Source organism: Leptodactylus fuscus, chromosome 4, assembly GCF_031893055.1.
Source record: "Leptodactylus fuscus isolate aLepFus1 chromosome 4, aLepFus1.hap2, whole genome shotgun sequence".
Classification (NCBI taxonomy): Eukaryota; Metazoa; Chordata; class Amphibia; order Anura; family Leptodactylidae; genus Leptodactylus; species Leptodactylus fuscus.
In genome coordinates this window covers 8543052-8561058 of record NC_134268.1, presented here as the reverse complement: position 1 = coordinate 8561058, position 18007 = coordinate 8543052, and the positions used below count along the sequence as shown (strand labels likewise).

The following is an 18007-nucleotide window of genomic DNA, read 5'->3' as shown; positions in this document are numbered from 1 at the left end:
GGCAGTCCTATGTAACACCACAGATAACACAGTGATAACTCTCTATATACAGGTAATGTAGTAGATGTCACCAGCAGTCCTATGTAACACCACAGATAACACAGTGATAACTCTCTGAGTACAGGTAATGTAGTAGATGTCACCGGCAGTCCTATGTAACGCCACAGATATCACAGTGATAACTCTCTATATACAGGTAATGTAGTAGATGTCACCGGCAGTCCTATGTAACACTACAGATAACACAGTGATAACTCTCTATATACAGGTAATGTAGTAGATGTCACCTGCAGTCCTATGTAACACCACAGATAACACAGTGATAACTCTCTATATACAGGTAATGTAGTAGATGTCACCGGCAGTCCTATGTAACACCACAGATAACACAGTGATAACTCTCTATATACAGGTAATGTAGTAGATGTCAGCGGCAGTCCCATGTAACACCACAGATAACACAGTGATAACTCTCTATGTACAGGTAATGTAGTAGATGTCACCGGCAGTCCTATGTAACACCACAGATAACACAGTGATAACTCTCTATATACAGGTAATGTAGTAGATGTCACCGGCAGTCCTATGTAACACCACAGATAACACAGTGATAACTCTCTGACTACAGGTAATGTAGTAGATGTCCCCGGCAGTCCTATGTAACACCACAGATAACACAGTGATAACTCTCTGAGTACAGGTAATGTAGTAGATGTCACCGGCAGTCCTATGTAACACCACAGATAACACAGTGATAACTCTCTATATACAGGTAATGTAGTAGATGACACCGGCAGTCCTATGTAACACCACAGATAACACAGTGATAACTCTCTATATACAGGTAATGTAGTAGATGTCACCGGCAGTCCTATGTAACACCACAGATAACACAGTGATAACTCTCTATATACAGGTAATGTAGTAGATGTCACCGGCAGTCCTATGTAACACCACAGATAACACAGTGATAACTCTCTATATACAGGTAATGTAGTAGATGACACCGGCAGTCCTATGTAACACCACAGATAACACAGTGATAACTCTCTATATACAGGTAATGTAGTAGATGACACCGGCAGTCCTATGTAACACCACAGATAACACAGTGATAACTCTCTATATACAGGTAATGTAGTAGATGTCACCGGCAGTCCCATGTAACACCACAGATAACACAGTGATAACTCTCTATATACAGGTAATGTAGTAGATGTCACTGGCAGTCCTATGTAACACCACAGATAACACAGTGATAACTCTCTGAGTACAGGTAATGTAGTAGATGTCACCGGCAGTCCTATGTAACACCACAGATAACACAGTGATAACTCTCTATATACAGGTAATGTAGTAGATGTCACCGGCAGTCCTATGTAACACCACAGATAACACAGTGATAACTCTCTATATACAGGTAATGTAGTAGATGTCACCGGCAGTCCTATGTAACACCACAGATAACACAGTGATAACTCTATATACAGGTAATGTAGTAGATGTCACCGGCAGTCCTATGTAACACCACAGATATCACAGTGATAACTCTCTATATACAGGTAATGTAGTAGATGTCACCGGCAGTCCTATGTAACACCACAGATAACACAGTGATAACTCTCTATATACAGGTAATGTAGTAGATGTCACCAGCAGTCCTATGTAACACCACAGATAACACAGTGATAACTCTCTGAGTACAGGTAATGTAGTAGATGTCACCGGCAGTCCTATGTAACACCACAGATATCACAGTGATAACTCTCTATATACAGGTAATGTAGTAGATGTCACCGGCAGTCCTATGTAACACCACAGATAACACAGTGATAACTCTCTATATACAGGTAATGTAGTAGATGTCACCGGCAGTCCTATGTAACACCACAGATAACACAGTGATAACTCTCTATATACAGGTAATGTAGTAGATGTCACCGGCAGTCCTATGTAACACTACAGATAACACAGTGATAACTCTCTATATACAGGTAATGTAGTAGATGTCACCTGCAGTCCTATGTAACACCACAGATAACACAGTGATAACTCTCTATATACAGGTAATGTAGTAGATGTCACCGGCAGTCCTATGTAACACCACAGATAACACAGTGATAACTCTCTATATACAGGTAATGTAGTAGATGTCAGCGGCAGTCCCATGTAACACCACAGATAACACAGTGATAACTCTCTGAGTACAGGTAATGTAGTAGATGTCACCGGCAGTCCTATGTAACACCACAGATAACACAGTGATAACTCTCTATATACAGGTAATGTAGTAGATGTCTCCGGCAGTCCTATGTAACACCACAGATAACACAGTGATAACTCTCTATATACAGGTAATGTAGTAGATGTCACCGGCAGTCCTATGTAACACCACAGATAACACAGTGATAACTCTCTATATACAGGTAATGTAGTAGATGTCACCGGCAGTCCTATGTAACACCACAGATAACACAGTGATAACTCTCTATATACAGGTAATGTAGTAGATGTCACCGGCAGTCCTATGTAACACCACAGATAACACAGTGATAACGCTCTATATACAGGTAATGTAGTAGATGTCACCGGCAGTCCTATGTAACACCACAGATAACACAGTGATAACTCTCTATATACAGGTAATGTAGTAGATGTCACCGGCAGTCCTATGTAACACCACAGATAACACAGTGATAACTCTCTATATACAGGTAATATAGTAGATGTCACCGGCAGTCCTATGTAACACCACAGATAACACAGTGATAACGCTCTATATACAGGTAATGTAGTAGATGTCACCGGCAGTCCTATGTAACACCACAGATAACACAGTGATAACTCTCTATATACAGGTAATGTAGTAGATGTCACCGGCAGTCCTATGTAACACCACAGATAACACAGTGATAACTCTCTATATACAGGTAATGTAGTAGATGTCACCGGCAGTCCTATGTAACACCACAGATAACACAGTGATAACTCTCTATATACAGGTAATGTAGTAGATGTCACCGGCAGTCCTATGTAACACCACAGATAACACAGTGATAACTCTCTATATACAGGTAATGTAGTAGATGTCACCGGCAGTCCTATGTAACACCACAGATAACACAGTGATAACTCTCTGAGTACAGGTAATGTAGTAGATGTCACCGGCAGTCCTATGTAACACCACAGATAACACAGTGATAACTCTCTATATACAGGTAATGTAGTAGATGTCACCGGCAGTCCTATGTAACACCACAGATAACACAGTGATAACTCTCTATATACAGATAATGTAGTAGATGTCACCAGCAGTCCTATGTAACACCACAGATAACACAGTGATAACTCTCTATATACAGATAATGTAGTAGATGTCACCGGCAGTCCTATGTAACACCACAGATAACACAGTGATAACTCTCTATATACAGGTAATGTAGTAGATGTCACCGGCAGTCCTATGTAACACACAGATAACACAGTGATAACTCTCTATATACAGGTAATGTAGTAGATGTCACCGGCAGTCCTATGTAACACCACAGATAACACAGTGATAACTCTCTATATACAGGTAATGTAGTAGATGTCACCGGCAGTCCTATGTAACACCACAGATAACACAGTGATAACTCTCTATATACAGGTAATGTAGTAGATGTCACTGGCAGTCCTATGTAACACCACAGATAACACAGTGATAACTCTCTGAGTACAGGTAATGTAGTAGATGTCACCGGCAGTCCTATGTAACACCACAGATAACACAGTGATAACTCTCTATATACAGGTAATGTAGTAGATGTCACCGGCAGTCCTATGTAACACCACAGATAACACAGTGATAACTCTCTATATACAGGTAATGTAGTAGATGTCAGCGGCAGTCCCATGTAATACCACAGATAACACTGTTATAACTCTCTATATACAGGTAATGTAGTAGATGTCACCGGCAGTCCTATGTAACACCACAGATAACACAGTGATAACTCTCTGAGTACAGGTAATGTAGTAGATGTCACCGGCAGTCCTATGTAACACCACAGATAACACAGTGATAACTCTCTATATTCAGGTAATGTAGTAGATGTCACCGGCAGTCCTATGTAACACTACAGATAACACAGTGATAACTCTCTACATACAGGTAATGTAGTAGATGTCACCGGCAGTCCTATGTAACACCACAGATAACACAGTGATAACTCTCTGAGTACAGGTAATGTAGTAGATGTCACCGGCAGTCCTATGTAACACCACAGATAACACAGTGATAACTCTCTATATACAGGTAATGTAGTAGATGTCACCGGCAGTCCTATGTAACACCACAGATAACACAGTGATAACTCTCTATATACAGGTAATGTAGTAGATGTCACCGGCAGTCCTATGTAACACCACAGATAACACAGTGATAACTCTCTATATACAGGTAATGTAGTAGATGTCACCGGCAGTCCTATGTAACACCACAGATAACACAGTGATAACTCTCTATATACAGGTAATGTAGTAGATGTCACTGGCAGTCCTATGTAACACCACAGATAACACAGTGATAACTCTCTATATACAGGTAATGTAGTAGATGTCACCGGCAGTCCTATGTAACACCACAGATATCACAGTGATAACTCTCTATATACAGGTAATGCAGTAGATGTCACCGGCAGTCCTATGTAACACCACAGATAACACAGTGATAACTCTCTATATACAGGTAATGCAGTAGATGTCACCGGCAGTCCTATGTAACACCACAGATAACACAGTGATAACTCTCTATATACAGGTAATGTAGTAGATGTCACCGGCAGTCCTATGTAACAGGGAGATATCCCATACACTGTATGAATGACGCGTTCCTGGCAGTATTTCGGGGCACAGACGGTCTTCCCGGGTGTTATTTGCAGATTCTGCGGCTTTACATCTGTTTCTGAGAATTGTTTGTCTTCGGTGACGTTGCCCGCTGTTCACACTTGTTTCTCCCAGCATATAACCATTTGTACGGTTGCTCTGCAATGTTATAAGTTGCTGATAAATAATTCCTCCTCTTCCTCCTTTAAGGAATTCAGCACTAATAGACAATGACAATTTGTTCATCATGAATATAATGCTAATCCTGCAGTGAGGACTGACACCTAGACGCTGAGGCTTTATATAAGATGAGATGGGGGAGGGTGGGGGTTGTGGTACTTGGACGGTGCAATGACTTCTTTATGGAGAACCCTTGTAAACCTATTTCTTCTTCCATTGCAGAATATGGAAAAGGTTCTTGTCCCCTCGGTCACCCTGATCGTCGGCTGCGGCGTCTCCTCGCTGACACTCCTACTTCTCATCATCATCTATGTCTCCGTGTGGAGGTGAGTACGAAGTTATGTCATGTGACTGATTCATTAATTGGTGACTAATGAGACACTGCAGAGGATGTAATACATCTCCCATCCATCAGGTGGACTATTGAGAGTCAGCAGGACTTTGTTGTTCATTGATTGGCTGATTGACTATGTTAAAGCTGCAGTGTAAAGTATGAGGGTGATAGGGACACAGCGTTATCTGTTACATAGGACTGCTGGTGACATCTACTACATTACCTGTACTCAGAGAGTTATCACTGTGTTATCTGTGGTGTTACATGGGACTGCCGGTGACATCTACTACATTACCTGTATATAGAGAGTTATCACTGTGTTATCTGTGGTGTTACATAGGACTGCCGGTGACATCTAGTACATTACCTGTATATAGAGAGTTATCACTGTGTTATCTGTGGTGTTACATAGGACTGCCGGTGTCATCTACTACATTACCTGTACTCAGAGAGTTATCACTGTGTTATCTGTGGTGTTACATAGGACTGCCGGTGACATCTACTACATTACCTGTATATAGAGAGATATCACTGTGTTATCTGTGTTGTTACATAGGACTGCCGGTGACATCTACTACATTACCTGTATATATAGAGATATCACTGTGTTATCTGTGGTGTTACATAGGACTGCCGGTGACATCTACTACATTACCTGTATATAGAGAGTTATCACTGTGTTATCTGTGGTGTTACATAGGACTGCCGGTGACATCTACTACATTACCTGTATATAGAGAGTTATCACTGTGTTATCTGTGGTGTTACATAGGACTGCCGGTGACATCTACTACATTACCTGTACTCAGAGAGTTATCACTGTGTTATCTGTGGTGTTACATAGGACTGCCGGTGACATCTACTACATTACCTGTATATAGAGAGTTATCACTGTGTTATCTGTGGTGTTACATAGGACTGCCGGTGACATCTACTACATTACCTGTATATAGAGAGTTATCACTGTGTTATCTGTAGTGTTACATAGGACTGCCGGTGACATCTACTACATTACCTGTATATAGAGAGTTATCACTGTGTTATCTGTGGTGTTACATAGGACTGCCAGTGACATCTACTACATTACCTGTATATAGAGAGTTATCACTGTGTTATCTGTGGTGTTACATAGGACTGCCGGTGACATCTACTACATTACCTGTATATAGAGAGTTATCACTGTGTTATCTGTGGTGTTACATAGGACTGCCGGTGACATCTACTACATTACCTGTATATAGAGAGTTATCACTGTGATATCTGTGGTGTTACATAGGACTGCCGGTGACATCTACTACATTACCTGTATATAGAGAGTTATCACTGTGTTATCTGTGGTGTTACATAGGACTGCCGGTGACATCTACTACATTACCTGTATATAGAGAGATATCACTGTGTTATCTGTGGTGTTACATAGGACTGCCGGTGACATCTACTACATTACCTGTATATAGAGAGTTATCACTGTGTTATCTGTGGTGTTACATAGGACTGCCGGTGACATCTACTACATTACCTGTATATAGAGAGTTATCACTGTGTTATCTGTGGTGTTACATGGGACTGCCGGTGACATCTACTACATTACCTGTATATAGAGAGTTATCACTGTGTTATCTGTGGTGTTACATAGGACTGCCGGTGACATCTACTACATTACCTGTACTCAGAGAGTTATCACTGTGTTATCTGTGATGTTACATAGGACTGCCGGTGACATCTACTACATTACCTGTATAGAGAGAGTTATCACTGTGTTATCCGTGTGTTACATAGGACTGCCGGTGACATCTACTACATTACTTGTATATAGAGAGTTATCACTGTGTTATCTTGGGTGTTACATAGGACTGCCGGTGACATCTACTACATTACCTGTATATAGAGAGTTATCACTGTGTTATCTTGGGTGTTACATAGGACTGCCGGTGACATCTACTACATTACCTGTATATAGAGAGTTATCACTGTGTTATCCGTGTGTTACATAGGACTGCCGGTGACATCTACTACATTACTTGTATATAGAGAGTTATCACTGTGTTATCTGTGGTGTTACATAGGACTGCCGGTGACATCTACTACATTACCTGTATATAGAGAGTTATCACTGTGTTATCTGTGGTGTTACATAGGACTGCCGGTGACATCTACTACATTACCTGTATATAGAGAGTTATCACTGTGTTATCTGTGGTGTTACATAGGACTGCCGGTGACATCTACTACATTACCTGTATATAGAGAGTTATCACTGTGTTATCTGTGGTGTTACATAGGACTGCCGGTGACATCTACTACATTACCTGTATATAGAGAGTTATCACTGTGTTATCTGTGGTGTTACATAGGACTGCCGGTGACATATATTACATTACCTGTATATAGAGAGTTATCACTGTGTTATCTGTGGTGTTACATAGGACTGCCGGTGACATCTACTACATTACCTGTATATAGAGAGTTATCACTGTGTTATCTGTGGTGTTACATAGGACTGCCGGTGACATCTACTACATTACCTGTATATAGAGAGTTATCACTGTGTTATCTGTGGTGTTACATAGGACTGCCGGTGACATCTACTACATTACCTGTATATAGAGAGTTATCACTGTGTTACCTGTGGTGTTACATAGGACTGCCGGTGACATCTACTACATTACCTGTACTCAGAGAGTTATCACTGTGTTATCTGTGGTGTTACATAGGACTGCCGGTGACATCTACTACATTACCTGTATATAGAGAGTTATCACTGTGTTACCTGTGGTGTTACATAGGACTGCCGGTGACATCTACTACATTACCTGTACTCAGAGAGTTATCACTGTGTTATCTGTGGTGTTACATAGGACTGCCGGTAATATCAATGGGTATTATCTTAAATGAGTCATCAAGCACTTTTACAACAAATTCCACTCAGCTACATCTGTATATAATATCACCCTGTGATTGCTCTGTGTATTACATATAAGAGTCTTCTCATTCTCTGTCTCCTCTCTGGATATGATGTGTTCCTCTGGTTATTGGGTTACTATTACATTATATATTGTACGTCTTTATTATATTGCTACTTTGTGCTTTTTGTTGGGTTCGGATGGTCACTGACTTTTCCCGGTCCTTATTTCAGGTACATCCGGTCTGAGCGCTCCGTCATCCTGATCAACTTTTGTTTGTCCATCATCTCTTCTAATGCCTTAATACTTGTGGGGCAAACGCAGACCAGGAACAAGGTAACATATACTGCCCCCTATTTTCACGTCATTACTGCCCCCTATTGTTTACATCTGAATCTACAATCCCAGTGCTATCACATTTTCCAGGAGCGGCTGCTATTTCATACACCGCCCCTATTGCCAGAATTGTTCCGTATTGTTTTGGCGATATTCTGGGAACAACTAGAAAGTTCTGAGTCGTAGCCCCTTTGAACATGAACATTTATCAGTGTCCAACAACAAACACCCCCAATGTCCATCTCACTCAAACCATCATGACCTTCCAAAGCAGAAACAACGCCCTCCATTGTATAGTGGCTGTGAATAGTACTGCAGCGCTGTCTCCTATTCCAGTGAATGCACTACCATGCATGGCCACTGCTTAATGTATGGCACTGTGCCTGTTTTGGGGCCTGTTTGGAGCTCCAAATCCTGATCGAGAGCCTGCTTGAATCTGAATCCCCAATAATCTGATATTATTGGCCTATCCTAAAGGTAAGTCTCCATTACTATAGTCCTGGAATATCCCTTTAAGGCGAGGTAACAATATCCTGCCCAGTTGGGTTTATAGAAAATACTATTAGGCTGCCAAGTTTAACCTTAACCTAATAGCTAAGTAAGCACTGACTCAGACCCCAAATTCATTCAGACCCCAAACTACACCCCAAATTCATTCAGACCCAAAACTAGGCCACAGATCAAATATCACAACAATCCTTACATTTATTGTATCCCAGATTCCTAAAATATCAACCCCTAAAAACGCTTTACCATATGCCAGACCCCTATATCATCAGACCCTATATCATCAGACCCCTATATCATCAGACCCCTATATCATCAGACCCCTATATCATCAGACCCCGATATCATCAGACCCTATATCATCAGACCCCTATATCATCAGACCCCTATATCATCTGACCCCTATATCATCAGACACCTATATCATCTGACCCCTATATCATCAGACCCCTATATCATCAGACCCCTATATTATCTGACCCCTATATCATCAGACCCCTATATCATCAGACCCCTATATCATCAGACACCTATATCATCAGACACCTATATCATCTGACCCCTATATCATCAGACCCCTATATCATCAGACCCCCTATATCATCAGACCCCTATATCATCAGACCCCTATATCATCAGACCCCTATATCATCAGACACCTATATCATCAGACCCCTCTATCATCAGACCACAGACCATACCCCTATATCATCAGACCCCTATATCATCAGACCCCTCTATCATCAGACCCCTCTATCATCAGACCACAGACCATACCCCTATATCATCAGACCCCTATATCATCAGACCCCAGACCAGCCCCCCATCTTCCGATTATAACCTCAGTGATACAATGTTGCATCCCCACCACCTTCTCTGTACACTCTGGATCTTCCTCCATTCCTGTTGCTTTGTCGTATTCTTTGTTCTTTAGCCCCCCGCCCGTGTGTTGTGTGCGCTGCTGGTGGTCAGTCCACTGTATGTCCATATTATACAATCATATATCCATTGGTAATGGTGTGCGGTGCTGAGCTGTATCTGCAGCGCTCCTGTATACATCACATATACCAGCGGGATGATACGATTCCATGTCTCAGACCGCTGTCAGCAGCAGTGGCATCTCCTCCAGCTGTAAGATCTCTGAGGTTTCTGATGGCAGCCGCAACTCTCATACAGGACTGGAGAAATTGGATGGCGATTCTGTCATCTGACGCTTGGCTGGGTATTAGGATTGCTGCAGCCTCGCCATTGCTTTCCCATCATGGCTGCCTAGAGAACAGCGAGGCAATAACTCCCCATCTATTCTCATCATTACACACACATTATACACTCCCAACATATGCGGAGAAGGTGAGGACTAGTCAGGAATGGAAGAGAGACCCACCAACAAACCAAGCAGCCGTGACAGCAGAACCAGCCCCCTCCCCCTCCAAGTATTACAGGTGAAATTAATATAATATGGCGTTATAATAAACCCTGCAGCTGTTTGAGCAGGACCCCAGCTAGTGTTTGTCTCCTTATGCACGCCAAGGTTATCTCCCTTCTTGTCCTCCACTTTATTTCGATACATTGTAACAGACCCTGCAGCTCTTTAGGCAGGACGATTTTGATAGATTGTAATAGCCCCTGCAGCTGTGTGAGCAGATCACATCCCTGCAGCCCCCCTGGCACATGGGACCGCCACTAAGAAAATAGATATCAAAAGCAGTTTGAAGCCCCTTCTAGAACTGTCCATTCCCTCCATCCCATCTGCTCCCCCCACTCAGGACAGGAGGGCAAGACTTGGGCACTGCAGAGCTGCTTTTACCTTGACTGTCAGTTTCAGGTGTCGTTCTGTCGTACGCAGGTCATCTGCACCCTGGTGGCGGCCTTCCTGCACTTCTTCTTCCTCTCCTCATTCTGCTGGGTGCTGACAGAGGCGTGGCAGTCCTACATGGCGGTAACAGGGCGACTCCGCAACAGAATCATCCGCAAGAGGTTCCTCTGTCTTGGCTGGGGTAAGATTCCGTGTTCCTTGTTTGTCCTTCTAGGATGTCACATTTACAATTGGCACACAATTTGCAGGGTGTTGCATGTATTAATCTCCACATATTTCCTGTAATATGTTCCCTCTCCATCCTCTTCCCCCCTACGGTTCTCTGACTGCACCCTAAACCCAAATGTGATAATTGAAACAATAGGGGGCGCTGTTCTATTCTTCCTGAATATATGGAGGTGCCATCATGGGTGAACCTCGGCAGTAGACACATGAGGCGCCAATTATAATGGGGATTTTGAGTCTTCTTTGAGCCCCCGTGATCCCCCCCCCCCCCAAAAGACAAGACTCATGGATGACTCCATCACGGCCTTCCACCTGAGGAGGATCTCGCTTTATGGCGTGAAGCAAAATAATTGTGTCTAATTTCTTTCTCTCTTAATTGCATTGGCTGGAGGTGCTGAAAATGAAAGCGTAGATTTTCTGTGACCCGAGGAACGCATTGTGCGAGCGCGGCGGAAATTACAAAAACCAAGGGGAAATAATTGCAGCGGAATTTTCTTCCCGGCATAAAGCGGCCATGGCGGCTGTGATATTTGTCAATTTTAGGAAAGCAATTAGAGTCAAAATAATCAACAAAGTCATCGCTCCATGGAGTCATTAATATGAGGAAACACATAGCGATCAGCGGACACGACAAGCACGGAACTGATTCTAATTTCTAAAATGTTGCAAAATTTTTGCACCCCTCCCCCCAATAATTCCAGTCACTTGTCATTTCTGATAATTTTTTTCGGGACACAGGTTTTTCCAAGAGAAAATTCTCACCAGGTGTCCCCCTAATCACCTCTGGCAGCAACTGTTCAAATCCTCTGCAGCGCCTCCGCAGGATAAGTGAAGCATTACATGATGTCCACTGAACTCAAGGCAATTTATGGAACTGTTTGGTCCTCCAGAGTGGGAGACACTCTTTGTTGCCTGTCTCCACTCTACGGCTAATAGATGATGGGCTGGACCAGGGAGGTCTTATTACAGTTCCATCCGGAACGCTGCATGATGTAGCTCGTTCCTTTTGCGGCGATCATGTGATCTGTCAGCGAGCGGTTACTGCAGGATCTACTTGGTCCTAGTGGAGCCAGATCAGTTCTGCTGCGTATACTAGATGGCTTCTCGCCTGGACATGTTCAGATACATGTACTACGAGATGATCAGATTTTCAAGATAATAGTCTGTTGCACAGTATATGTGTGTACATGCGTGGCCACCCAGTGGTTGTGTCGTGAACTGCAAGATCAAAAATGTTGCCAGTATGTTGCAAGATTGTATTAAATTGGTTCTTGATCAAAGTCTAATTTGTTTATCCTGAGCTTTCTGGTTCATGAACAGAATGCAAGAATTGCAGTAATTACTGACACCGGTTGAGAGGAGGCTAAAGAAGAGAGGGACTGTGACATCAATATAAACATGAGTATTCCTATGCTGTGTCAGGTCTATAGTGAGCAGGTGTAGCGCACTGGGCTCAGCATTTCTTATGGAGACTCCATTAATGAATGATCTGATTGTGTAGTAATTATAAGGAGCTGAGATTTGTGTCTGTGCAGATTTTGGCTGCTGGGCCCCGTTTAGCCTCGTGCTGGGACCCCCTCCCCATATAACTATCCATCTCTCCAATCCCTTCACCCCTGAGCCTCTCACTGACTCCTCTCTGCTGATAGATGGGCTCTGCTCTGCTGCTCACAGGGAATCCTGTATTATTAGGGCTGAATAATAGATGCGCTCCGGTCTCTGCTACATCAGCCAACAACCAGCAGGCCGGGGATTCTTCTATATGATTAATGCAGCAGAGCTGAGCACAAAGGAAGCAAACTCAGCTCTGCTACTGCGGACAATCACTATTACCTACAGAGACACAGCAGAGAGGAGATTGTCTATGGCCCAATATTAATCACCTGCTTAGTCTATGTAGTCAGAGAACGGAGGAGCCAAAGTATGTAAGCCAGAGGTGTATCTAATCATACGTGTGATACAGTATACTGAGCTGTGTATCTAATCCTATCCTGTGTGATACTGTATACTGAGCTGTGTATCTAATCCTATCCTGTGTGATACTTTATACTGAGCTGTGTATCTAATCCTATCCTGCATGATACTGTATACTGAGTTGTATCTAATCCTATCCTGCGTGATACTGTATACTGAGCTGTGTATCTAATCCTATCCTGTGTGATACAGAATACTGAGCTGTGTATCTAATCCTATCCTGTGTAATACAGAATACTGAGCTGTGTATCTAATCCTATCCTGTGTGATACAGAATACTGAGCTGTGTATCTAATCCTATCCTGTGTGATACAGAATACTGAGCTGTGTATCTAATCCTATCCTGTGTAATACTGTATACTGAGCCGTGTATCTAATCCTATCCTGTGTGATACTGTATACTAAGCTGTATCTAATCCTATCCTGTGTGATACTGTATACTGAGCTGTGTATCTAATCCCATCCTGTGTGATACTGTATACTGAGCTGTGTATCTAATCCTATCCTGTGTGATACAGTATACTGAGCTGTGTATCTAATCCTATCCTGTGTGATACTGTATACTGAGCTGTGTATCTAATCCTATCCTGTGTGATACTTTATACTGAGCTGTGTATCTAATCCTATCCTGCGTGATACTGTATACTGAGTTGTATCTATTCCTATCCTGCGTGATACTGTATACTGAGCTGTGTATCTAATCCTATCCTGTGTGATACAGAATACTGAGCTGTGTATCTAATCCTATCCTGTGTAATACTGTATACTGAGCCGTGTATCTAATCCTATCCTGTGTGATACTGTATACTAAGCTGTATCTAATCCTATCCTGTGTGATACTGTATACTGAGCTGTGTATCTAATCCTATCCTGTGTGATACTGTATACTGAGCTGTATCTAATCCTATCCTGTGTGATACAGTATACTGAGCTGTGTATCTAATCCTATCCTGTGTGATACTGTATACTGAGCTGTGTATCTAATCCTATCCTGTGTGATACTGTATACTGAGCAGTGTATCTAATCCTATCCTGTGTGATACTATATACTGAGCCATGTATCTAATCCTATCCTGTGTGATACTGTATACTGAGCTGTGTATCTAATCCTATCCTGTGTGATACTGTATACTGAGCAGTGTATCTAATCCTATCCTGTGTGATACTATATACTGAGCCGTGTATCTAATCCTATCCTGTGTGATACTGTATACTGAGCTGTGTATCTAATCCTATCCTGTGTGATACTGTATACTGAGCTGTATCTAATCCTATCCTGTGTGATACAGTATACTGAGCTGTGTATCTAATCCTATCCTGTGTGATACAGTATACTGAGCTGTGTATCTAATCCTATCCTGTGTGATACTGTATACTGAGCAGTGTATCTAATCCTATCCTGTGTGATACTGTATACTGAGCTGTATCTAATCCTATCCTGTGCGATACAGTATACTGAGCTGTGTATCTAATCCCATCCTGTGTGATACTGTATACTGAGCTGTGTATCTAATCCTACCCTGTGTGATACTGTATACTGAGCTGTGTATCTAACCCTATCCTGTGTGATACTGTATACTGTGCTGTGTATCTAATCCTATCCTGTGTGATACTGTATACTAAGCTGTATCTAATCCTATCCTGTGTGATACTGTATACTGAGCTGTGTATCTAATCCTATCCTGTGTGATACTGTATACTGTGCTGTGTATCTAATCCTATCCTGTGTGATACTGTATACTAAGCTGTATCTAATCCTATCCTGTGTGATACTGTATACTGAGCTGTGTATCTAATCCTATCCTGTGTGATACTGTATACTGAGCTGTGTATCTAATCCTATCATGTGTGATACTGTATACTGAGCAGTGTATCTAATCCTATCCTGTGTGATACTGTATACTGAGCTGTATCTAATCCTATCCTGTGTGATACAGTATACTGAGCTGTGTATCTAATCCTATCCTGTGTGATACTGTATACTGAGCTGTGTATCTAATCCTATCCTGTGTGATACTGTATACTGAGCTGTGTATCTAATCCTATCCTGTGTGATACTGTATACTGAGCAGTGTATCTAATCCTATCCTGTGTGATACTGTATACTGAGCTGTGTATCTAATCCTATCCTGTGTGATACAGTATACTGAGCTGTGTATCTAATCCTATCCTGTGTGATACTGTATACTGAGCTGTGTTTCTAATCCTATCCTGTGTGATACTGTATACTGAGCTGTATCTAATCCTATCCTGTGTGATACAGTATACTGAGCTGTGTATCTAATCCTATCCTGTGTGATACTGTATACTGAGCTGTGTATCTAATCCTATCCTGTGTGATACTGTATACTGAGCTGTGTATCTAATCCTATCCTGTGTGATACTGTATACTGAGCTGTGTATCTAATCCTATCCTGCATGATACTGTATACTGAGCTGTATCTAATCCTATCCTGCGTGATACTGTATACTGAGCTGTGTATCTAATCCTATCCTGTGTGATACTGTATACTGAGCTGTGTATCTAATCCTATCACTGTGTAATACTGTATACTGAGCTGTATCTAATCCTATCCTGTGTGATACTGTATACTGAGCTGTGTATCTAATCCTATCCTGTGTGATACTGTATACTGAGCTGTGTATCTAATCCTATCCTGCATGATACTGTATACTGAGCTGTATCTAATCCTATCCTGCGTGATACTGTATACTGAGCTGTGTATCTAATCCTATCCTGTGTGATACTGTATACTGAGCTGTGTATCTAATCCTATCCTGTGTGATACTGTATACTGAGCTGTATCTAATCCTATCCTGTGTGATACAGTATACTGAGCTGTGTATCTAATCCTATCCTGTGTGATACTGTATACTGAGCTGTGTATCTAATCCTATCCTGTGTGATACTGTATACTGAGCTGTGTATCTAATCCTATCCTGTGTGATACTGTATACTGAGCTGTATCTAATCCTATCCTGTGTGATACAGTATACTGAGCTGTGTATCTAATCCTATCCTGTGTGATACTGTATACTGAGCTGTGTATCTAATCCTATCCTGTGTGATACTGTATACTGAGCTGTGTATCTAATCCTATCCTGCATGATACTGTATACTGAGCTGTATCTAATCCTATCCTGCGTGATACTGTATACTGAGCTGTGTATCTAATCCTATCCTGTGCGATACAGTATACTGAGCTGTGTATCTAATCCTATCCTGTGTGATACTGTATACTGAGCTGTGTATCTAATCCTATCCTGTGTGATACTGTATACTGAGCTGTGTATCTAATCCTATCCTGTGTGATACTGTATACTGAGCTGTGTATCTAATCCTATCCTGTGTGATACTGTATACTGAGCTGTATCTAATCCTATCCTGTGTGATACAGTATACTGAGCTGTGTATCTAATCCTATCCTGTGTGATACTGTATACTGAGCTGTGTATCTAATCCTATCCTGTGTGATACTGTATACTGAGCTGTGTATCTAATCCTATCCTGCATGATACTGTATACTGAGCTGTATCTAATCCTATCCTGCGTGATACTGTATACTGAGCTGTGTATCTAATCCTATCCTGTGCGATACAGTATACTGAGCTGTGTATCTAATCCTATCCTGTGTGATACTGTATACTGAGCTGTGTATCTAATCCTATCCTGTGTGATACTGTATACTGAGCTGTGTATCTAATCCTATCCTGTGTAATACTGTATACTGAGCTGTATCTAATCCTATCCTGTGTGATACTGTATACTGAGCTGTATCTAATCCTATCCTGTGTAATACTGTATACTGAGCTGTGTATCTAATCCTATCCTGTGTGATACTGTATACTGAGCTGTGTATCTAATCCTATCCTGTGTGATACTGTATACTGAGCTGTGTATCTAATCCTATCCTGTGTGATACTGTATACTGAGCTGTGTATCTAATCCTATCCTGTGTGATACTGTTTATTGAGCTGTGTATCTAATCCTATCCTGTGTGATACTGTATACTGAGCTGTGTATCTAATCCTATCCTGTGTGATACTGTATACTGATCTGTATCTAATCCCATCCTGTGTGATACTGTATACTGAGCTGTGTAGCTAATCCTATCCTGTGTGATACTGTATACTGAGCTGTGTATCTAATCCTATCCTGTGTGATACAGTATACTGAGCGGTGTATCTAATCCTATCCTGTGTGATACAGTATACTGAGCGGTGTATCTAATCCTATCCTGTGTGATACTGTATACTGAGCTGTGTATCTAATCCTATCCTGTGTGATACTGTATACTGAGCGGTGTATCTAATCCTATCCTGTGTGATACTGTATACTGAGCTGTGTATCTAATCCCATCCTGTGTGATACTGTATACTGAGCTGTGTATCTAATCCTATCCTGTGTGATACTGTATACTGCGCTGTGTATCTAATCCTATCCTGCGTGATACTGTATACTGAGCTGTGTATCTAATCCTATCCTGTGTGATACTGTATACTGAGCTGTGTATCTAATCCTATCCTGTGTGATACTGTATACTGAGCTGTATCTAATCCTATCCTGTGTGATACTGTATACTGAGCTGTGTATCTAATCCTATCCTGTGTGATACAGTATACTGAGCTGTGTATCTAATCCTATCCTGTGTGATACTGTATACTGAGCTGTGTATCTAATCCTATCCTGTGTGATACTGTATACTGAGCTGTGTATCTAATCCTATCCTGTGTGATACTGTATACTGAGCTGTGTATCTAATCCTATCCTGTGTGATACAGTATACTGAGCTGTGTATCTAATCATATCCTGTGTGATACTGTATACTGAGCTGTGTATCTAATCCTATCCCGTGTGATACTGTA

At 41.8% G+C, this 18007-nt stretch overlaps 1 protein-coding gene across 1 annotated transcript in view; it reads left to right on the top strand.

The window, feature by feature from the left end:
* Positions 1 to 18007, top strand: part of ADGRB1 (adhesion G protein-coupled receptor B1) — a 398297-nt gene that overhangs the window by 316840 nt on the left and 63450 nt on the right. The window contains exons 18-20 of the mRNA XM_075270037.1: positions 5269 to 5372; positions 8517 to 8619; positions 10973 to 11123. Coding sequence (XP_075126138.1) covers positions 5269 to 5372; positions 8517 to 8619; positions 10973 to 11123 — 358 coding nt within the window. The remainder of the gene's footprint in view (positions 1 to 5268; positions 5373 to 8516; positions 8620 to 10972; positions 11124 to 18007) is intronic.